The sequence below is a fragment of the Rhinatrema bivittatum genome, chromosome 10 (genome assembly GCF_901001135.1).
Source record: "Rhinatrema bivittatum chromosome 10, aRhiBiv1.1, whole genome shotgun sequence".
Classification (NCBI taxonomy): domain Eukaryota; kingdom Metazoa; phylum Chordata; class Amphibia; order Gymnophiona; family Rhinatrematidae; genus Rhinatrema; species Rhinatrema bivittatum.
In genome coordinates this window covers 76,749,078-76,772,901 of record NC_042624.1, presented here as the reverse complement: position 1 = coordinate 76,772,901, position 23,824 = coordinate 76,749,078, and the positions used below count along the sequence as shown (strand labels likewise).

The window sequence follows — 23,824 nt, the reverse complement described above, 5'->3', positions numbered from 1 at the left end:
AGAGGCTTTCCACTGTATTTACAAATACCTTCTGGAATCACTGCAGTAAGAAGATGCCAATAAATTAAAAACATTTTCCTCTGCCTGAATGAAAAGATTAACGCTCCTTTAACTTCTGTGGCGAGGATTCTTAAAAGCAGGATGCGAGAGCAGCCAAATCCTCCTTGCTATACTAACTATAATACAACTGTAGCTCTACACCTGTATGCAAAACTAATACAGAGGTCCATATTCAAAAGCCATTTAGATGGTTAACTGTTACAGTATCCGTCTAAATGGCTTACACGGCTATATTTAGCTGCATAAGATGGGAGCATTCCTGCTGCGGGAAGTAGGAGTTCCAGTGAGGAGCAGAGTTAGCTGCTTAACTTAACTCTGGTCGCATCATAGGGCTGACCGTATATACTTATCCGGCTAACTTTAAGGTTGCCGGGTATATTCAGTGGCGCTGCTAGCTAGCTGGATAGGTTGATCTAGCCAACTAACCGAGCTGCTTAGTGGCTGAATATGAACCTCGTAACTAAAAACTCATCTATTCAGGATTGCTTTTTAGTAACGAGCTTGTATGACATCTGCAATTAGTCATGTTTTGTTAATTTATTTCCTTATCCCTAATACGTTATTTTATAATGTTTCCACTGAGAATTTCGTATGTCTGATATATCTGATTTTGATGAATGTAACTTTGGAAGCCACATAGAATTTTGCCAAGGGTGGCCTATAAATATTTTAAATTTAAAAAAAAAAATGGATGTTCCTCAACATGTCCCGATTCTCCTTTCTACCTCTACCCATGCTGGCTCTACAGACGAGCACCGGGAACACTGGGTCTTCACTGAATTGAGGAAAGTTCCACAGCTATGCCGGAACGCCAACTTCTGGTCAAGCCTTCTCCTTGCAATTTCAAGAAATGTAGAATGGAAAAACAATAGCTTACCTAACAGAGAAGGAGAAATCTAAACACTGCTCACTCTCTTTAGCAGAGCATAGAATTTTCACTCGGGAGCTAGCATGCTTTAGGAAGAGCCGCTCTGTCTCTAGAAACTCATTCCCTTGACAATGATTAACGTTTTTTTCTGGACACATGGAACCAGGATCCTCATCCTTTCTGACAGACGTAAACTGAAGCCCTGCTGAGAATTCCCTGCGATCCACCATCAACTGATCGTATTCCAGTAATTCCCTGGTGTCTGCGGGTCTCGTGATGGGATTTCTCTCACTTCCTGGGGCTGCTGTGTAGTGGGCTAATGGATGTTTGAGCTAGGCCCATTATTGTCCTTATTGTATTAAGCAGTCCTTTAAATTTCTCTGCTGTGCCACTGTTGTTGCATACAAGGATCTCAAGATGCTGCTGTCACGATTCCCCCTCACTGCACGAATGACAGAAGAAATGGGCAGCCACAAGGCAAGACACGATTCATGCACTGTGCAGATGCTGTCTACGCTGTGTATATGCTGAGACATCCAGGAAGTACCATAGCAAATCTTCCATTCCTTCCTTTCACACTGAGTACTTTGTACATTTATACTGGCTTTGGACTTTGAAATTCCTAGCGGTGGGGGATGTGCATATGACCAATGTGTCCCATACTGTGCAACTTAGCATTGATTATGTAGACCTAGAGGTGCAGGGGTAATGTGAGCTAAGTATGCATAAATTGTGCTTGTAGGTAAAGTGACATGCTTTCACTTTTTTTATTTTTCAGGACAATAAGGAAGCTACTAACACTTTGCTCCTTATCTGAAACAGAGTTGCAGATCCTAGGGTGTTCTGCAATTTCCAGAGGTCAACTGTTAGCCAAGCAACGAATGTAATAGGGTTTTTGAATGTTTGCACAGCTGTATATGAGTGCGCCTGCAGCCCGACTGTTGGAATGTTGTGCATGTACTATTGAAATGTAAATACTGACAACAGTAATGCACGATATGCATTTTGTTCTCCTGTAAATTAATAAAAGGAAATTAACGATCAATTCCTTGTTTACAAAGTATTTCAAATTTTTCATTGTCCAAACCTAGTAAAAATCTAGGGTTTCCCCGCAATGGTACACAGTAGGACATTTGCCATGTCAGACTCAAGTGTTGTCTGATAGCACGCCAACATTTCCCCACTGAACCAATTAATAGGGACTTTGTGACATGAGACGGCAAAGTTTCATTAAGGGAGTGTAAAAAAGTACGCTAAACTGTAAGGTTTCACAAATTCCCATTCTAGTTTCACCATAAGGTTATTAAATGGACTCCCCAACCACTCCTTGAGAATTTGTAAAAGGCATCCTATATTATAAAACCTAATGTTTATGAAACCCAAGCCTCCTTCCTCTTTCGGGGCTGCTAATGTAGTAAATTTAAGCCTGGCTCGTTTAAAATTCCAAAAAATTGAGAGCAAGCTGGTTGAATGTGACATATATCTTTTTTCAATAAGAAAAATGGTACCATCCGAAGCAGTTATAATAACTTAGGGATTAGTATCATCTTAACTAACACTATGCGATCATGTAAAGATAGGGGGAAATGTTTCCAGCTGAGTAATTTTTTTTTAAATTCTTGGATAAGAAGTAAAATATTATACGGGTACCACCTACTGGGGTCCCGATGCACCTTAATCCCCAAATATATAATAGTATCTTTTGCCCATGAAGGTGGGAAGTTTTGTCATTCTCCCTGCAAGTGACCAGCTTCGGATTTGGACAGATTTAGCTATAACCCTGAAAAGGATCAGAAATCATAGACATGGCTCAAAATAAGAGGGAGAGTTATGTGAGCATTAGTCAACCCCATCAACGTTTCATCTGTGAGTAACATTAATTTAAATTCCCGACTCCCTACTGGTACTCCTTTAATGTTTATATCTTGCATGATTTTACATACTAAAGGCTCCAGGGACAAAATAAATAGGAGCGGGGATAGCGGGCAACCCTGCCTGGTACCTCTCCCTAAGCCAAACAACTGTGATATAGTCCCATTGACGTAATTAAATGGTTTAGCGTCTTTGTACAGAATTTGGATGGCAGATAAAAATCCAAACTTCTTTAGAGAGGTAAATAAAAGATCCCTTGCCACCCTTTCAAAGGCTTTTTCTGTGTCAAAACTGACCATTAAAGGGTCTACTATCCCCTGTGAATAACACATTTCCAATGCGGTTAAGAGACAACTTATGTTAGCTGTGGGCTTTCTGCCCAAGACGAAACCTGTCTGTTCTGGGGAGATCAAGTCTGGCATGATATATTTTAGTCTGTTAGCCAAAACGTTTGCATTTATTTTAATGTCCTGGCTCAATAAAGACATTGGTCTGTATGTACTGGGATCAGTTAAATATCTACTAGGTTTAGGTAAGATCATAATAGCTGCTATTTTCATGGATTCTGGCATCTCTTGATTCTGTATCATATAATTAAATAATTCACTTAGGACCGGGGCTACTGGATCTTGAAGCAATTTATAAAGTAAAAAGTTCAAGCCATCTGGCCCTGGTGATTTATGCAATTTTAGCTCTTTGATAACTGGTAAAATTTCCTGTATGGATATTGGGTTGTTTAAAGCAGCTAAATGTGCAGCCAATAAATTTGGTAGTTTTAAATCTGCAAAAAATTCCCGTTGATGATCTAAGTTGGGATCCTCCTTACTGTATAAAGTTTGATAGGGGAATTGTTTAAAACTTTCTATCTCGAGTGTGGAGTTGGCAAAAGAGCCTTCTGGTTTCTTAATATTACTAATAAATTTAAAGTGAAAAAGAGATTTCGTCAGATTGGCTATCAATCGCTCCGGTTTGTTCCCATGCTGAAACAGTTTGTGTTTGTATATAAAGTTAGCACCTGAAGCCTTTTGGTGTAGTAGATCTTTGATAATAGCTTGAGCATTTCTAAGCCAAATTATCTTTATTCCATTGATTTTTGTAGTACGCCATTCTTTTTCCCAGCTCCAGCATTTATTTCTTTGCTTTCTCTTGTAAATTGCAAATTGCATGATCTCTCCCCTCATTACAGCTTTTGCTGTTTTCCAGAGCAGGATCGAGTTATCTCTACGTTGTTGGTTAGCCTCTATAAAGAACTGCCACTTTTGCAACAAAAACTTTTTAAATTCCTGTTCCTTACATAACCATTCTGGCGTTTTCCATTTAAAAAAAAAAAAAAAGAGTCAAAACCAATATTTCCCCCAGTAATGCAGATCACAGGAGAATGGTCTGAGATCACCAGGTTCCTCATTTCCACTTTGTCTACCTCCTAGATTTGGTAGGATGGGCCCTTGCATAATGGGTGAAGTCTCGTTCCTCTGGATGGAGTGTTCTCCACATGCCCATAAGAGAGAGAGTTTTACAAAGGAACTTAATGCCTTTCCCATTCCCCAATTTAGCAATATTGGAAGCTGAGCATTTGTCCAGCAAAGGGTCATTCACGCAAATGAAATCCCCCCAACAATAATGGGGGCATTTCCTAATGCTGAGATATGGGTAATCAGTTTGGTAAAAGAAGTGGTGCTCATACCTGTTTGGAGCATACACAGAAGCCAGGATTACAGTTTTGCCAAATATACCTTGGACCAATAGAATTCTAACACAAAGAATACCCTTTTGTGAATTAAAATTGCCATACCATTACATTTTTGGGGGTTCCTGAGGAGAAATAAAGTTGGTTAAAACCCCTTTTATTCCTTAAGGGCAGATACAGAAAGAAGCGTGGGAGAGCCGGCGAGCACCCGCTCTCCCGACGCGCGCACAGGCCAGTGTCCTGAGCGTGCGATTCAGTATCGGCCCATATGCAAATTAGGGCCCACGGTAAAAGGAGGCGCTAGGGACACGAGCGCGTCCCTAGCGCCTCCTTTTTGACAGAAGCGGCGGCTGTCAGTGGGTTTGACAGCCGACATTCAACTTTATCGGCGTCGGTTCTCAAACCCGCTGACAGCCACGGGTTTGGAAAACGGATGTCGGCTAAATTGATTTAAACATTTTTTTTTTAATTTTTGATTTTTTTTTTTTATTTTGGGGGCCTCCAACTTAATATCGCTATGATATTATGTCGGAGGGTGTACAGAAAAGCAGTTTTTTCTGCTTTTCTATACACTTTCCTGGTGCTGGCTGAAATAAACGCCAGCCTTTGGGCAGGAGTTAATTTCTGAAAGTAAAATGTGCGGCTTGGCTGCACATTTTGCTTTCTGTATCGCGCAGGAATGACTAATAAGCCCATCAACATGCATTTGCATGTTGCCTGTGCTATTAGTTTTGGGGGGGTTGGCCGTGTGTTTTCAACGCGCTATTACCCCTTACTGTATAAGGGGTAAAAATAGCACATTGAAAACGCGAGGCCAAATGCGGGCTAACTGTGCGCTCCGCTGGAGCGCACTTTACTGTATCGGCCCGTTAGTTTGTTATGCTCCTTGTCGGTCATATGGGATTCTTGTAGGAAGACAATCTCTCCTTTCAACCTGTGAATATGAGATAACACTTTTTCTGTTTTTATGGGTGAACCCATACCTGCTACATTCCATGTTAAATATGTCACTTGTGGTCCCATTATTCTGTCTGTGTAATCTGCTTGAACCCTGCTCTGTTAATCATCATATAGGTATTAATCATATCTGTTCCACTGTTGTAAGCTACTCTGAGTTCCCCTATGGAAAAACCCAGATATGTACTCATAACCATCGCTGCCCCGCTGAATGTTGCTAACTTTATGTAATTCCAGTAGATTACCTGCAACCTTAGCCTCAATTAGGGCATAAATCATATCAATAGCCTCTCTCATGACTCACATAGATATTTCTTTCCTGCCGTCCTCTCCTAATTCTCCCCCCTGAATACCCCCCAATTTCTTCCCTTCCCCCTCCCCTCCCCTCCACCCCTAGTAAGAACATAAGAACATGCCACACTGGGTCAGACCAAGGGTCCATCAAGCCCAGCATCCTGTTTCCAACAGTGGCCAATCCAGGCCATAAGAACCTGGCAAGTACCCAAAAACTAAGTCTATTCCATGTTACAGTTGCTAGTAATAGCAGTGGCTATTCTCTAAGTCAACTTAATTAATAGCAGATAATGGACTTCTCCTCCAAGAATTTATTCAATCCTTTTTTAAACTCAGCTATACTAACTGCACTAACCACATCCCCTGGCAACAAATTCCAGAGTTTAATTGTGAGCTGAGTGAAAAAGAACTTTCTCCGATTAGTTTTAAATGTGCCACATGCTAACTTCATGGAGTGCCCCCTAGTCTTTCTATTATCCGAAAGAGTAAATAACTCATTCACATTAACCCATTCTAGACCTCTCATGATTTTAAAGACCTCTATCATATCCCCCGACAGCCGTCTCTTCTCCAAGCTGAAAATTCCTAATCGCTTTAGTCTTTCCTCATAGGGGAACTGTTCCATTCCCTTTATCATTTTGGTAGCAACCATTACCAACAGTAAACTCTCTTCCCAGAGAGCTAGAAACAATACTGTGAGTGTTCAGGTGCTATCCCCCCAATGAACCCAAAAGAAAACTTTATATAAGGCAATCATCTGAAGCATTTGAATAGGCAACGTAGGTAAAACATTCTCGAAAAAATTCAAACCAGAATGTAATTATCAAGAAATGAAATTAATCCCTTTGTTTAGGGATTATACTTCAGCTTTTCCCAGAGTGCCGCAGCACAGAAAGCTGTAATGGCTACGGGAAAGCCCTGCCATTGCTGTTCGATGCCTTCAGAACCAGAGAAACGGGAGTCCCTCATGGAAAGATCCTTCATATTAATATTTCCTCCTGAATATGTTCCAGGAGTAGGACAATTGCAGGGCATTTATGAGTTCCTCACTGTCAGGTGGGTCCTCAAATGTATTCTCAGCAAAGCAAAGGAAGCGGTGCAAAACAGTGGAAAACGGTTGCGATCAGGTAAATCCACTTGAACAACCTTGTACATGTAACTGCATGAAATGTCTTAACTGCTTGCGAAACACAAAAAAGAAAACAGTGTAGAAGGTCTACACAGCCTGGCTGTTCCCCTTGAATAGTGGTGCCACACCCTACAGAACTCAGAAAATATAGTAAGCTGCAATTCAAACATGAGGGGCTCCCAACAATCAAACTCTCCACAAACTGCTTGGCTTCAGGCATGGAATCAAATATGTGTAGGTTACTGTCTCGCCACACCTTCAGCCTGGCTGGGAATTGCAAGGTGAACTTGATTTGCTTGGCTGCAAGTTGTAGACACAAGGGTCCAAATTCCTTGTGCTTTGTGGCTACCTTATAGGACAAATCTTGAAAACTCTTTATAGAACCATTATTATATTGTAGCACTGATGTCTTGAGGTACGCTTGCCATATCGCTTGTTTTGGTCACCTTCTCTTCTATTCCTTAATCTGTGAGCGTGTTCCACAATCAAGGGCTCCACTTGATCTGAAACATCCAGTGCTGCAGGCAGCCATTCTGCAAGAATGCTGGCTAATTTATGTTCTTCTATGGACTCCACAAAGCCCACAAAATGTTAATTATTTCTCCATGACCGGTTTTCCAGCGTGCTGATTTTTTCCTCATGCTTGTTAACCAATTTTTCCAGCTTTTGCGCGGTGTTCGAAGTATTGTCTTCTACAACTGTCATGTGGCCTTTCCAGGGCATCAACCCGTGGGCTAAATTCAGCTAGAGCGTATTTTATATCCGCAATTTGCTCTGCAATTGTGTCTAACTTTCCAGCGATCGCTGCTTTTACTGCTTCTGTTACTACAAGCATCGCAGATTCATCTATGGCGCAGTGAATCATTTTTTTCTGCTATGACGGCCATTTTCTCGTCTCCCACTTTGGGTTTTTCTTTCTCTTTTCTTACCGGTTTAGTAGGTATGCCCGAGGGAGATTTCTGCGTGTGGCGGTCGATGTTCATGTGAGTTTTCCAAATTGATGTTTGCCTTAGTAATATTGATGCAGATGCCAATAGTATTAACCGAATTCGGGGGATGACACCTGGATCCAGCAGCAGAGCATCTACCCCAGATGACCACATAACGTGACTTTTATAATTCTAGAATATTTTATTTAATCATTAATATACAACATTCTCATTAGTGCAACACATCAGAAAGCTGTGGATCTTGCATTGGTCATATTAAAGAGCATCAGTTTGGTGAGAAGTGTTGTCATTCGCTATGGATCGAGTCATGGAGTGTAGAGTTAAAATTAGTTATACTAAAGAAAGAGTTTGTACAAAGAAAGGAAAATAAATTATATTAACATCAAAGAGATCCTATATTTGGATTTTATGAAAAATTCTACGAGGAGGAAAAGGGCAGCTTTTATGAAGAATGTTTGCATAGATAGAAGAGAGAGGAACACTTGGATCACAACTATTAGCATTGGCAACTGGTTGTGATGTCAGCCACTTTTAACCCACATATGATATAAAAATGAATAAGTTAAATTAAAACAAATTTTTGAGTGGGTTGGACCCCCTAGGTTAAGGAGTTCATTTTAAAACAAATTCTACTAAAGGCCCAACTCAATTGTTTTGCATTTTGTTTTCTTGGCCAAAACCTTTAGTATTAAGGAGGGAAGAGCAATCAAGGATGTTTGTACTTGGCCAATCTCAATATCTAACAAGACTCCATTTATCTTAGTTTATATTACTAAAGGGAGCACTGGGCAGATGTTGATGTCAGTGTGCCTGACAAGAATGGGCATGTCTGGTTAGAAATAGAAAAATTCAGAACTTAAAACTTTTATGGACTATAGTAGTTTTTCCTAAGTCAATTGCAGGATATGTATATATTAATGGAGAGTGATATCTTTCTTTGCAAGTTTTTTTAAGGCGAGTATTTGTTTTGCAAGTTTTAAGAATAGGGAGAATAGCCTTTGGGTTAATTTTGTGAGTTTGCAAAGGTCACTTACTTGATCTGAAAATGTGAGATTAATGGTTCCTGGGCAATTAGTCACTAGTTTGATTCCCATCCACCTCCCCTTCACATCTCCCACCCACCCCAGTCATTTTATTTTTAATAAAAGTTAACTACCCCCTCCCCAGGTAGGAGGAAAATCTTTAAAAAAAAGTCACCTAGTTATTTTTAAAAAAACTTTGACACCAAGTAAATAATTTAAAAACCCTTAAATTGAGAGAAGGACATACTTAATCAGCTTTTAAAACTTTAGCAACTAAATCGCTGCCCTATGAGGAAAGGCTAAGGAAGTTAGTGCTGTTCAGTTTGGAGAAGAGAGGACTAAGGGGGGTAATGATGGAGGTCTACAAAATCATGAAAGGACTTGAAAAAGTTAATGTAAATCTGTTATTTACTCTTTCAGATAATAGAAGGTCTAGGCGGCATTCCTTGAAGTTAGCAAGTAGCTCATTAAAAAAAAAAAAAAAAAAAAAAAGACAATTCTTTTTCACTCAGTGCATAATTAAGCTCTGGAATTCATTGCCAGAGGATGTGGTTACAGTAGTAAAAGTTTCTAGAGGAAAATCTATAAACTGCTATTAATTAATAAAGCAATAGTAGCTTGAGATGTATTTAATGTTTGGATACTTGCCAGGTTCTTATGGCCTGGATTGGCCACTGTTGGAAACAGGATGCTGGGCTTGATGGACTCTTGGTCTGACCCAGTATGGCAATTCTTATGTTCTGATGTACAATTTGTAGCTATCCTGCACTTTCTGAATAAGAAAGTTTAATATTTATTTACTTTTTTTTAAATTCTTATATACCGACATTCCTGTATAGAAATACAGATCACACCAGTTTACACTGAAACCGAACAGTTGCTTGGGTGCGATACAAGGAACATAGTAAAACAGTCGCATGGGAGCGATATACAAGGAACATTTAAAAAAAATAAAGGAGCATTTAAAAGAAGAAGATAAATAATTTCAGAACAGATTAAGATTAGGGTCCATTCAAGTATAGACAAGTAACTAGGAGGCTGTTGAAATACTAGGTGGAGGGCTCACAACTTTGAAGCGATGATAATACTGGACATCAATCTCAATAGATTCCTTTGCTCAGTATTTTGAGGAGTTGGCCTGCAGAGGTAGTAAGAAGAGATGGGGATAGAGAAATAAGTAACAAAAGGAACAGACTAGCCCATTGGACTACTGCCAGAGTCTGGCTCATCTCTATAGTCTTCAGGTAGAAAGCTCTTCTTGTTTACAGCTCCTAGAGGGAAGGGATTGTATTGGGTGAATAAAAAGAATTTCCAGGCACATCTTCTAACATATTGCCTGTGCATATAACATCTTACATGAGCTACAGAAAGAAGCTCTCCTTGGCGCAACACAAGTATTAAGAAGGGTATTGGTAGTGAATTTGAGAGACTGAGATCACATCCTGGTTTAATGAGTGAGGTTCATTCCTCTCAAGGTAAGCGCAAAATTAACCCATTTGGAGACATCATCCTGTGGGAGAGAATCGTGCCAACAATCGGGGGATTTTTAGAGACAGGATCATGCACAAGGGAGAAGACTGTATAGGGGAGGGAAAAGAGGAGGAAGAATCTTTTAACTACCTCGCAATTGCAGTTTTTTGCAAACCTAATGCTTGATATGAGAGGGAAGTATTGGAGAAATACAAGAAGCTTACAATGGCTCTCCGAGGAGAACTTAATAATATAAAGCAGCGGTTCTCAACCGGTGTGTCGCGACACACCAGTGATTCGCCAAGCACCGGCTGGTGTGTGGTGGCTCCCGGTGCCCCACTGCCCCGCTTGTGCTTCCCTTCTCCCCAGGGGTGGGGCCGAAGAATGGAGAGACGCTGCATGCGCCGCCGCCGGCTGAAGCGTGGAGAGACCGGTGCGCCGCCGCCGGACAACACGGGGGTTCGCGCATCACGCGGCTCTCTGAGAAGAGACATGGAAGCAATCAGGGGTTCTGTTTTGAGGCCTACAAGTATGCGGCAGCAGAAGCAAGGTGAGGACAGGGAAAGAAATCTTGTTGGGGTCCCGATGGCCCATGTCTAGAGACGGCCCGGGGAACGTCGCCTCATTTCACCTCTTGAGTTTGTGCTGATGGTCTGTGCATTGTTGTATAAGACATTAAAAAAAAAACAAAACCCAAAAATCCCTGAAAGCTGTGCCCCAGCCCTGGGAAAGGATAATTATTACAGAATCTTTTTAGTGTGGGGGGGGGGGGGGGGGATGAGATTCTGAGAAAGTATTCAGAATCTTCCCAGCAGTCTGGCAGGTCAATCCATCCCAGCTGTGCCTCTCCAACTAAAACAACAGGAAGGTCAGGAAGTGAACTGCATTGGCCTAGCTGTTTACTGCCTGTGCACGCTATCTGTCAGCGTGTCCTTCCCATGCATGCTCTAACTGCATCTCTAAAGCCCAGTGATGTCAGTGAAGCATATTTAGATCAGCACAGACTTATCTCTTATTAACTAGAGATGACCTACCACTGTAAACAGCTTTTCCCCGTAACTCCTGTATTCAGAAATTGAATAGCAAGCACTGAGTCTGCCTTGCTCATGATTTAAACTTGCATTTGAAGTGCAGGAGAAGTAGCAGGCTATGTCTACAGACTGGAAGCTTTAATAACTTGCAAGTATTTATAATGTGACATGGTTTGACGTTTCCACAATCTCAGCTAATTTCAGAATCGATGTCCCGGCTTTCACCCGCTTTTGCAACTGGCCAATTGGAGGCCCGCGATGCGGCCCAGCTGTTTATTTCTGCACCTGTCTATCAGCGTTTTTGGGAAAGGCAATCATGAATTTCATTATGAAACTGGTGAAAAGTCTGCCGCTCCAGTAAGTGGCTTAGGCTAAACTCATTCACATTTATAGGCACCGACCAGTTAGTGAGCAGAAACAAAACAAAAAAAAATCCTTCAGTTTAACATTGCCTGGGGCAAATGTCAAAAGGATGGGCTCCATTTCCTTTGGATGTTTAAAATATAGACCATCAAAATGCCAATATTCTTGTCATGCTATATCGTGATGTTGCATTTCCTAATGTTGCCCAGTTTTCCATTTGACACAGTGATTAAAAGTAATAATCTCATTTATCAGACTTGTAATTTCCAATTGCTCTGAAGTTTACTGAATGAATTCCTGAAATGCCCCCTTGATCCTGCTGCAGCCCACAGAAAGCGGGTAACCAGAGGCACGCCACAGACGATAACAGGGCATATTCCTTCCAATAAAGGAAGGGATTGATTTTGCTCCACTCAATATTTTACTATCAAAAAGTCTTTCTACAAAAAAAATGTGTATTCAGTAGGCAACATGTACTCGTGTTCAGATGCTACTCCCAGCTCAGAAGAGCATCCATCAAAAAGAAAGCACTTTTAGACAGCTTTGGCTATTTCGTCTGACTCCTGTTTGTTCCTTTTGAAATCTGTATGTAGCACTGATGTAAATAACATACACAGACAGCAAATGAGGAGGACCACAACTCCTTTCCCAGGAACCAAATCTCCCAGTGCAGTGAGAGCTACAACAGACTCCAAATTCAATTATAATTGGATCCTTAAGACTCTGTTCTCAGACTTTCTATGGTATGTAAGAGGCATTTTTTTGTAGCTCTTTTCCCATGCAGTGTACATCAGCAGTACTCTCCTTTTCTTCAGAGAATTGATGGATTAGGCCAAATGGAAAGTTGCCATGACAACTGGAGAGCTATTTTAGGTCTTAAATATCCATGCCAAGTCAAGCAATGTGTACAGTCTGGAATTATCCTTGTGCTATCACATCAACTAATTGACCATCAGACAATGAGACTCAACTTGTAATTCTATAAGCACCTGGCAAAGTTAACCGAAGCTGAAATGTCCTCAGATGAAGCTAATAAAAGTTACTGGGCAATAAGAGTCCACAGCAGTCCTACAGATACATCTATCCAGTAAAAAGAAAAGCATTAAAACAGTGTGACAATAGTGAAAGTACTGATCTTGCTACCGCAAATTTTGAAAAAAACAAAAAAAACACAACAGTAAACATAGTTCTACATGTCCCTTTATGCTGATATTTGTAAATTCACATAATACATTTCCAGTGTCTGTTTACTAAGATTCTGACCACTCTCAGAGAAATCCATGCAAAAGAAGTGGTTTGATGAACAAACGTACTAAAAGAAATTCTAAAATTAAGCAATGCACATTTGCTGACATAGATTTCAAAAGAGCACCTACCTTAACCCGGATAACAGACTTCCGATGGTAGAAACAGCAAAGAGCTGCAGTGAGAGTTTTAAAGACATTACAGTCCTTAGCCATTTTCAGCCCTCTGCCCCTCCGTGGACAAGAAGTGCCTTTAGAAGAGAAATTATCACCCACTGCAATATTCTTTTTTTTGGTGACACTACTAATTAGCACAGCGCCAATTCCTTGCCCTTCACTGGGGGCTGCGGCAGTCCCCTCTGCACTCACACATCTGTCGGGGTCTGGGACTGTTTGCTCAGAAGGAGCTAATGCTATGGACTCCTCGCGCTCTGGCATGCTTTGCTCACAGCCGACCATGTATAGAGTGCTAGAATCCTCATGTGATCCAATGAAATTCTATCCTCTGAGAAGGCTCAGGGTTTGATCTCTCCAAGGATTTGAGCTTCCACATACAAATCATTAGGCGGCAGTCAGAGGAAGTTCGGCCCCCTTTAACCACATACCTGAAATGCACTATGGGCCTTCCTAGAACTTTCCCCTTTTATCGATCGACAGTAACTGGAGCCGCTTCTTCCTCCAGAGTGGTTACACTTTGAGATTAGGCACTCACAGTGCACCTTGTGCCAGCATCTCTGCCTCATTTATATCTGAGAGAGGGGAACTCTGTGTAGACCTGGCATGGTTGTGTTGATATTCTCAAACAGAGCAGACGGTGGATTTCTAAAGTTTGCAGAACCAAGAAGAAACCTCAAGCGTGTTTGTTTTTAATTAGAAAGCTTCTGACAGCAAGTCTCCCAGAAAACAGGGAAGAAAAAGGCAATCACGGCAACAGATAAAGAGCATTCAATATTGTTTACATATTATCATTATTTGCAAAGCTGAATGAAGCTGTGTCAGTGTGCAATCAGCAGTAGAGTCTGCAAATAGTGACCAGAAAATGCTGCCACGCTCGCAGGGGATGAGGGAAGCTTGTGTTAATTTGGAAACTTCCAGGAAACTGCACATTGCAGAGCCTTCTCTGAAAATGAGAACCTCTTGGTACAGAGCGAAAACTATTTTCTCCTATTTGTCTTTTTTTAAAAATATCTTTATTTAGAAATCCAGCATACCAGAGTATACATAAACGAGTAGAAAGTTGTAGCATTTTCCCTCTTTTTGTCTTAAATGTGTTATATAGTAACTTCATCGTGTATCTCCTAGTCTTTGTACTTTTTGAGAAAGTAACAACCAATTTGTGTTTACCTGTCCCACTCACTTTTTATAGACCTCTATCTTATCACCTTTAAGCTATCTATTCTCCAAGTTGAAGAGCCCTAACCTCTTTAGTATTTCCTCATAGAAGAATCATTCCATCCCCTTTATCGTTTTGGTCGCCCTTCTCTGTATCTTTTCTAATTCTGCATTATCTTTTTTGAGATGTAGTAACCAGAACTGCACTCAAAACTTAAGGTGTGGTTTCACCATCGAGCAATACAGAAGCATTATGACAGTCTCTGTTTTATTCTCCATTCCTTTCCTAATAATTCCTGGCATTCTATTTGCTTTCTTATCCACTGCCTCACACTGAGCAGAGGATTTCAACATATTAACCACAATAACTCCTAGATCCTTTTCCGGGGTGGCGACTCCCATTGTGGAACCTTGCTTTGTGCAGCTTTAATTTGGGTTGCTCTCCACTTTGCACTTGTCCGCATTAAATGCCATCTGCTATTTCAATGCTCAGTCTCCCAGTCTCACGAGATCCTCTTGTGATTTAAAAACTTTGAATAATTTTGTGTCATCAGCAAATCTGATCACTTCACTCACTGTTCCCATCTCTAGGTAATGTATAAATATGTTAAAAAGCAGCGGTCCCAGTACAGATCCCTGGGCACTTCCACTGAGAAAACTGACCATTCCACCCTACTCTGCTTTCTCTCTTTTAACCAGTTTTCAATCCAGATTAAAAAGTAATGGGATAGGAGGCAATATTCTAATTTCCTCAGAGTCTTTCATGAGGTACTTTGGGCTGGATTTACATCCCTTATCGCATGCGATCCGCTTGGGAAATGACCCCCTTTGTCAAAAGAAGCGACACATCTATAGCCGGGTAAGCCATTTAGACGGATAATGTAACAGTTAACCATCTAAATGGCTTTTGAATATGGACCTCTGTATTAGCTTTGCATACAGGTGTAGAGCTACAGTTGTATTATAGTTAGTATAGCAAGGAGGATTTGGCTGCTCTCGCGTCCTGCTTTTAAGAATCCTCGCCACAGAAGTTAAAGGAACGTTAATCTTTTCATTCAGGCAGAAGAAAAGGTTTTGAATTTATTGGCATCTTCTTACTGCAGTGATTCCAGAAGGTATTTCTAAATACAGTGGAAAGCCTCTCACATCAGACTCCTCTTTTCCAAGAAAAAAAGGTCAAAAAAAGGTCCTTGTAGCAGGAAAGAAGAGAGCACTTCCATCAGTGATCCTCATCTACAAGATGAGGAAAGCATACCAGATGCAGTGTGTCTGGGATAAAGAATCAATTCAGCCCCTTCTATCATTTCCATCTCACTTTATTCGTCATTAGATATCAACAAAAGGAGCGTCTGCTGATTTTTCACCCAGGCATTCCTCATAAATTAATTTACTGGAGGGGTTTCAGAGATGAAGCGTGGGGACAGCAGGGCACGGGAGTGCATGGCGGGTCAGAGAATTTGAAAGGAGGCAAGCGCTGGAAAGAATTCAGAAGCAATGGATGAGAGGAGGAGAAAGGAGTTACCACGACAGAATATCGAGGAATTATCCCCTGTCGTGGAAAAGGACTCACACCTAACCGAATGTCTATCCCTCTGCAGACCAATGCCAATGTCTTAAAGAACAATTTGGTCTAGCTGACTAACGTTGACCTGGCCGAAATGCTTCACTAAGTAGCAAAGTGAGGACAACTCCCCCCACCCCCTAATAAATCTGATAAGTGCCAGGCAGGTTGCTCCACGGTGCTGTCGGGGCATTACATTAGTGAATTTGGACAGTTTGGGTAGAACTGGTTCAAAACTGGTTCAAAACTTGATCATCTAATGGTCCAACTGATTCCCTCACAGACTTTTTGCTTCCAATGTATCTGAAAAAGTTTTTATTATGAGTTTTTGCTTTCACAGAAAGTTTCTGTTCAAATTCTGTCTTTGCTTTTCTTATCAGTGCTTTGCATCTAACATGTCAGTGCTTATGCTTTTCCTGTTTTTTTCATTCATATCCCTTTTCCATTTTTTCAAAGATGTTCTTTTGGCCAGAATAACCTCTCTCACCTCACCTTTTAACCATGCCAGCAGTCATTTGGCCTTCCTTCCACCTTTTTTAATGCTTGGAATACATCTAGTCTGGGCTTCCAGGATGTATTATTAAACAACGTCTATGCTGAATGTAAACTCATTACCTTTGCAGTTTCTCCTATCCGGTTTTTTCTAACCATTTTCCTCATTTTATCATAGTCTTCCTTTTGAAAGTTAAATGCTATCTCAATAGATTTCCTTAATGTCTTCCTTCCAGCTATCAAATCAAATTTGATCATGTTATGATCACTATTGCCAGGTGGCCCCAACATTTTTACCTTTCACGCCAAACCATGTTTTTCACTAAGGATTACGTCTAAAATAGCTGGTACAAGCAGTTCTTGTACCAGCTGCTCCATGAAGCAGTCTTTTAGTTCATCTAAAAACTTTACCTCCTTAGCATGTCCAGATGTGACATTTACCTAGTCAATATTAGGATAATTGAAAGCACTCATTATTTTGTTAGCTTCCCTAATTAATGTTAGCACTTCATTGTCTGTCTGTTCATTCTGGCCACAAAGATGGAAGTATACCCCCACTGCTATTCTATTCATTAAGATTCTACATTGCATTTTGCTTCCTGCAGAAAATGTTATTCTGTTTAACTCTATGCCCTATTTAACATATTGAGCCACCCGTCTACCAATTTGATCCATCCTATTTTTGCGATATAATTTGTACCCTGCTATCATAGTGTACCATTATCCTCCTTCCAATAGGTTTCTTTTTTTTTTTTTAATTCTTTATTTCTCAATTTTCAAATCAATACAATAAATCAAATATTGCATATGAAATACAATAGTTTAGTTTGAGATTTCCAATTAAGCAATATATTTCCATATTCTTTAAATTAAACTACTACTATTTTAAACATCAATCAACATGGAGGAATATTTTAGTTTCATCAGATACTGGCAGAGTATTATAAAAAAGAGAAACAATATTTTTCAAGAAATATCTAGCATGCATATATGCCATTTCCATTTCTAAGTTGACACTGGGGTTGATGAAGGTACTCTCAATGGTTCTAAGAAATTATTTAACTGGTCCGGGGTGAAAAATATATTTCCTTCCAATAGGTTTCTGAGATACCAAGTATATCTACCTCTTCATTAATGCTATACATTCCAACTCTCATCTTATTTTTTAGACTTCTAGCATTTGTATGCAGACATTTGAAAGTATGTTTTTTGTTTATATTAATAACATGCTTAACAGGTGACAAGGGTAATTTGGAATCTTTCTGCTCTGTCAGCTCTTTACTTAAAGTCACCTGGGCTACTTTAGGATTCATTGCAACCTCTTTATCAGGATGCCTTAACTTCCCTGTTTTGTTAGTTTCCTTCTAAGATACATCATCCAAACCATGTGCTTCTGAGTGACATAAGCTTGTAACTTTCGATGCACATGAGATGGCTCTGCAAGCAGCCTCACTCACCTGACGCCGCCAATGCCCAGACCTGCTGGGGGCACATCCTCTTCTGGGGCTCCCCACCCTGGTATGCGCCCACCTTTGTAGGCCCCATGGCAGGAATCCCTGGAGCAGACATCGGCAGATGACATCATACGGATGGGTATTTAAATCACCAACATGCTACTGACCAACATCTCAGCAGCGGGTCTCCTCGCTTTAGCCTTGCCCGGCCTGCATCAGCCTTGCCTCGCCTAGCTTGCCTTTCTGCCTTACCCTGTCTGTCCGTCTTACCCTTGTCCTCAGAGTCTTGCAATGCTTTGTCTCTTGGTCTTTGTCCTCTTTGTTCCTCTATATCTTGTCTGTCCTGGCCAGCCTCTTCGGTTCTGACCTCAGCCTTGGACTTTGACATATCCCTTGCCTGAAGCCTGGACCTAACCGTAGTCTTGAACTTTGACCATGCTTTATCCGCTTCCCTGACTCCTGGACTGTCTCTGATAGTTCCCTGAAGCCTTAGCCTGGCTGATACCAAAGAGCATTGTCCAGCTGTTGGTACAGGCCTCATGGGTCTGCCCGTGAGGCGGCGTCAACTGTGCTGCAGCGAGAAGGGCTCACGCTCACACCGTTCCTTACACAGCTTTCCCCCCCATCATCTAGTTTTAAAGCTGCTCTCTTTCCTTTTTCAGGGTTAGTGCCAGCAGCCTGCTTCCATTCTGGTAAAGTGGAGCCCTTCCCATTGGAACAGGCTCTCCCTTCCTCAGAACGTGCCCCAGTTCCTAAGCAAACCTAACCCCCTCTTTCCTGCACCATCGTCTCATTGATGCATTGAGACTCTGGAGCTTGGCCTGTCTCTGGGGTCCTGCTCATGAAAATGGTAAAATTCTTGGATAAAAAAGGAGAGAGAGATTTAGCATGGCTCTTCAGAGGCTCTGCTGAGTCTGGGAGTGGCCTATAATAGAGCCTGTGAGAGTCTTAAGTTCTCTTTGCTCATCTCTTAAAACCATTAAAACCCACAAAATGACCAATTTCATGAAAACTGCTCTGTAGTCCCCTTTCTGCTGTTAATTTTTAGGAACCATTGATTTGAAACTTGGGTAATTAGATAAATATCCCGGATGGAGTTACAGAAAATTGATGCTCTTTGCTGCTCTTCTGTTAGTGATAAAAGTAAACAGTTAGATCAAAGCTGTGCAAGTACAGCATTCTCATGCTGTGTGGGGTATTGCCTTCCTGCTGCAGAAGGGACTTTTCTAACACAGTGTTTCCCAGCAGAACATAGTAACATAGTAATGACAGCAGAAAAAAACCAAATGCTCCATCCAGTCTGCCCGGCAAGCTTCTTATGGTAGTAACTTCTGCTCTGTGCAGGTTACCCCCAAGCCTTATGTTAAGGGCAGTGATATTAAAAATCAAAACCAAGCAACAGTCAAACCCATAACAAAATTACTGCTGGCAACATTTTTACAGGGTGAGCGGCCTTCCTGATAATCCATACAATGCTGCTGCTTGAACGTCCTTTGCTTTTGGACTTGGCCATAGAAGCAGTCCTGTGCTTTTTCCCTAATGTCTGCATATCAGCACCCCGGACCGTAAAAGTCAGAGCCCAGCATTGGTTGTCTCTGAATCCAATTCCCCTCCCCCCCCCCCCCCCCCCCCCAAAGCAGAGAGCGATGCTGTAGTTGTGTGAAAATCATGTAAGCTAATTGGTTAAGGGTTGTAATCCCTATGCCTTCTGTTAGGGATGGCAGTTGCCACTCCATGCTGGTTACCTCCCATGCACCCTTTTCATAAATATCCAACGCTAGCCTTTAGGGATCCATAGTATTTATCCCATACCTTTTAGAATTCATTTACTATTTTCGTCTTCACCACCTCTTCCGAAAGGGCATTCCAGGCATCCACCACCCTCTCCATGAAGAAATATTTTCTGATGTTGGTTCTGAGTTCCCCCCCACCCTGAAGTTTCATATTGTGACCCCTAGTTCTACTGTTTGCTTTCCTCCAGAAAATGTTTGAGGACATGCATCATTAAAACCATTTAGGTATGTGAAGGTCATGTCCCCTGCACTTCCTCTCTTCCAAGGTAGAGATATTCAGGACCTTCAGCCTCTCCTCATAAGTCTTCCAATACAGATCCCACACCATTTTGGTCGCCCTTCTCTGGCCCGCCTTCATCCTGATTCTATCCTTTTTGAGATACAGACTCCGGATCTGAACACAGTACTCCAGGTAAGGCCATACCAAGGACCTGCACAAGGGCATTAACATAGAAACATAACAGCAGAAAAAGACTGTATGGCCCATCCAGTCTGTCCATCTGTCCAATTAATTAGCATTATAATTCTCAACACTTCCTTAGAGATCCCCTGAATTTATCCCATGCTTTCTTGAATTCACATACTATTTTTGTCTCCATCACTTCCACTGGGAGACTTTTCCACACATCCACCACCCTCTCTATAAAGAAATATTTCCTAAGATTACTGCATAGTCTACCTCCTTTCAACCTCATCTCATGACCCCTCATTCTAGAGCCTCCTTTCCATTGAAAAAGGCTCACCTCCTGTGCATGGAGACCTTTACGATATTTGAATGTCTCTAACAATATCTCCCCTATCTTGCCTTTCCTCTATCCCCATAAATCTTTAAGTCTATCCCCATATGCTTTAGACCGAAACACTGTCCTAACAGATCTCTTCCTTTTAATAGAGATGAATGGTAATTGAATATCTGCTAAGAACTGATGGGGCTACTAAGATTATTTTTGTTTGTTTGCACCAGCAGCTGCACGCTAGTAAAATGTGCATTTAAACATAGCTGACTCTGGTTGATTAGATCAGTTTCTATTTTAATTATAACTTGTTAGACTGAAATATAGTAGCATTAACATTTGCTTTTCACTTCTTGAAGGATGTCGCTTGGTACTCCAGAATTTCTAAACAACATCATATGAAGCCAACTAACTTTGCCAGTGCCAAAGTAGTATTGTACATTAATGAGACCTCATATGTGTGGCGGGCTATTCAAACACAAGCCCTGCTGCCACTGTTAGAAATAAATGCGGTGATCGGGATAACTTGTGCACCGTCTTAGTGTTATAATCATTGGTCTCACAATAGAAAGAATATGTAACCGTGAACTTGTAACAGTTTACAAAGCAGTGGGTTATTGGTAGTAAGTTATTTTTGCACTTATCGTAGCGCGGTGTTGCAGGTGGGGTAAAACACTGGCCCCACCTGCAACACCGCGCTACGATAAGTGCAAAAATAACTTACTACCAATAACCCACTGCTTTGTAAACTGTTACAAGTTCACGGTTACATATTCTTTCTATTGTGAGACCAATGATTATAACACTAAGACGGTGCACAAGTTATCCCGATCACCGCATTTATTTCTAACAGTGGCAGCAGGGCTTGTGTTTGAATAGCCCGCCACACATATGAGGTCTCATTAATGTACAATACTACTTTGGCACTGGCAAAGTTAGTTGGCTTCATATGATGTTGTTTAGAAATTCATAGATAGAGTACATCATATTTCAACAGTTTCTTTAAAACACGCTTGGTACTCCAGTCCATAATGCACAAACTCCAGCATATTTGCACACCCTGTAGCACCTTTCAGACAAAGGTCAAATGCTACCATCTCAGAGGCCCAGAGCAGATGTATTCCATGCATTAAAAAAGGCGGAAGAAAGACGAAACAACTGCCAGCATAGTTAAAGTGTGAGGTAAAAGAGACTATTTTAGCCAAATGAACGTTCTTTGAAAAACTGGAATGAGGATCCAACTGATGAAAACAGGATGAAACACAAGCACTGGCAAGTTAGATGCAAAACATTGATAAGATGGACAAAAAGAGAATTTGAAAATAAGTTTGCCGTATAGGCAAAAAAACTCAAAATATAAACTTTTTCAAATACATCTGAAGCAGGAAGCCTATGAGTAGTCGGTTGGTCCGTTAGATGATCAAGGGATTGTAGGGGCTCTTACGGAAAACAAGACCATAGCATAAAAACAAAATGAATCTTTGCTTTGGTGTTTATTGAGGAGGATGTGGGGAGATACCTGTGCCGGACATGATATTTAATATTGATGATTCAGAGAAACTGAAACAAATTACGGTGAACTAAAGAGCAGCAAATCACCTCAGAGTTCTGAAAGAACTAACAAATGAAATTGCAGATTTATTACTAGTAATTTGTAACCCATTAAAATTGACTTCTGTGTAGGAAGAATGGAGGGTTGCCTATGTAATACCGATATTTAAAAAGGGCACCAGAGGTGATCAAGAAACCATAGACTGGTGAGTCTGACTTCAGTGCCAGGAAAAATGGTAGGAACTATTGTAAAGAACAAAATCACAGCTAAAATCACAGTCTCGGCTAATTCTGAAATTGTATTGACTGAACTCCATCCAGTGATTTGATAATTTGGAGATCATAACCACTTGCACTAATACCAACAAATGAAATTATTTCCCTAAACTAAGAAGACCCGATTGGTGCTAAACGTTCAGGGTAAAGAGGGGTAGTATTGATCATCATAGTGTAAATACCTGCAGTTTGCATAATTTCCCAAAACACGATATCTGGTGGCTTAGACAACAGTATGTACCAGATTTAACCAATAGCAAGGCATCATTAACAATTCATGACGACACACCATGATGCTACTCAGTGCTCACAAAAACTGGAAAACCAAAGATGCATACTGTGGTGGAACCATTTGGAAATTGTAGTGTTGGTACTAAAATATAAGACAGTAACTTTCAAATGGGCACATGGGCACACATATACATATGTGTGTGTGCCCCCACCAGATACAGTGCAATTTTATAACATGCGGCATGTATATGCGCCTAATTTTAAGCTTTTGCACGCTCAGCAGCATAAGTCAGCTTACGGTCACGCAAGTGAGGGTATTTTATAACAGATACATGTCCAACTGTTGAACAGTTTCACCAGTTTGTCCCAGTTTGCCCATTATTCAGCTAGGTCCGCCAAACCCCTCCTGTTTCTTTAGCCTACACTTCCCCCAGTTACTCCATACCCCTCAAACACCTCATACACAGCAGAAGTAAAGTTAAGCAGCACTATCCCTGGAGGTGTGTCCAGGCACGAAGCTACTTGGGTGCACATCTCTTGGCCATGCCCCAAAACACCCATGCCCTGCCCCTTTTTTCTCCTATGGGAGATATTCGCACATCGGCACTTAAGCGCACATCTAGCTGCCTTATAAAATTGGGTGGACATGCACAAGTGTCACATGCATGCCCATCTCCTGATTTTAGTGCACATCCAGCTTTGAAAATTCACCTTTAAATAAACAGTAAATATTGCACTGGTGCTGGGAATAGTCAAAGTCACCATATTTGACAGAGTTTACAGGGTGTGGAGGCATATTGCTAGGTAAGCTGCCATCTCACTATCTACACCTCTTCACATCTTGCATGCTCTTTATATTGATTACAGGATCATCAGAAGGGGCAGGATGGCCACTTGAGACACCAGGCCTAGGCGGCACTAATGTGCCTTATCTTCATGTTTACATCAGTGGCAGGAGCTCTTCTGAGCACTTGCAGTTTTATCATTGAAGAGAATCCTTTCCTGGCAAAGAGGAACTACCTCCTCTGGCTGGCCAAACTGCCTGGGCAGCCTAGACTCTCTAGTGGCTCAGCGATGGGCCTAGTTGGTTTCCTCCAAAAGCCAGAAACTCTGTCTTGTACAAGCTGAATGTAAATCACAAGGGGGAACTACCACACCTACCATCATGTACATTTAGGCATTGAGTTACAGAAATATGAACCCAAATTCAATTGTAGTTGATAAAAAGTCATGTATTGACACACAAAATATGGTCTTTAAACATTAATTCTGTATGCAATGGAAACCAGTGTCAGGGTTTTCATGTTGACTTGATATGACTCAGTATGAATTAGTCATGCACTGTGTCACAGAAAATTCCATATGGCAGCCATATGACCCCAGGTTTGCTGTGATGTTTTGCCACAAGGTTGCTGATATAGTATAAGATGATTTAATGTGGCTAAAAGTGCAA

The 23,824-nt window shown here is 41.1% G+C and overlaps 1 protein-coding gene across 4 annotated transcripts in view; it reads right to left on the bottom strand.

The window, feature by feature from the left end:
* The window catches only part of BCAR3 (BCAR3 adaptor protein, NSP family member), a 173,010-nt gene that overhangs the window by 36,051 nt on the left and 113,135 nt on the right, over positions 1-23,824 (bottom strand). For 2 of the 4 annotated variants that reach the window (XM_029617986.1, XM_029617987.1), the window contains exon 1: positions 13,080-13,380. The exons of the other annotated variants lie outside the window; for them this stretch is intronic. In XM_029617986.1, coding sequence (XP_029473846.1) covers positions 13,080-13,163 — 84 coding nt within the window. In that variant the 5' untranslated portion in view covers positions 13,164-13,380. Of the gene's footprint in view, positions 1-13,079; positions 13,381-23,824 lie in introns of those variants that run through there. 4 annotated transcript variants of the gene reach the window in all.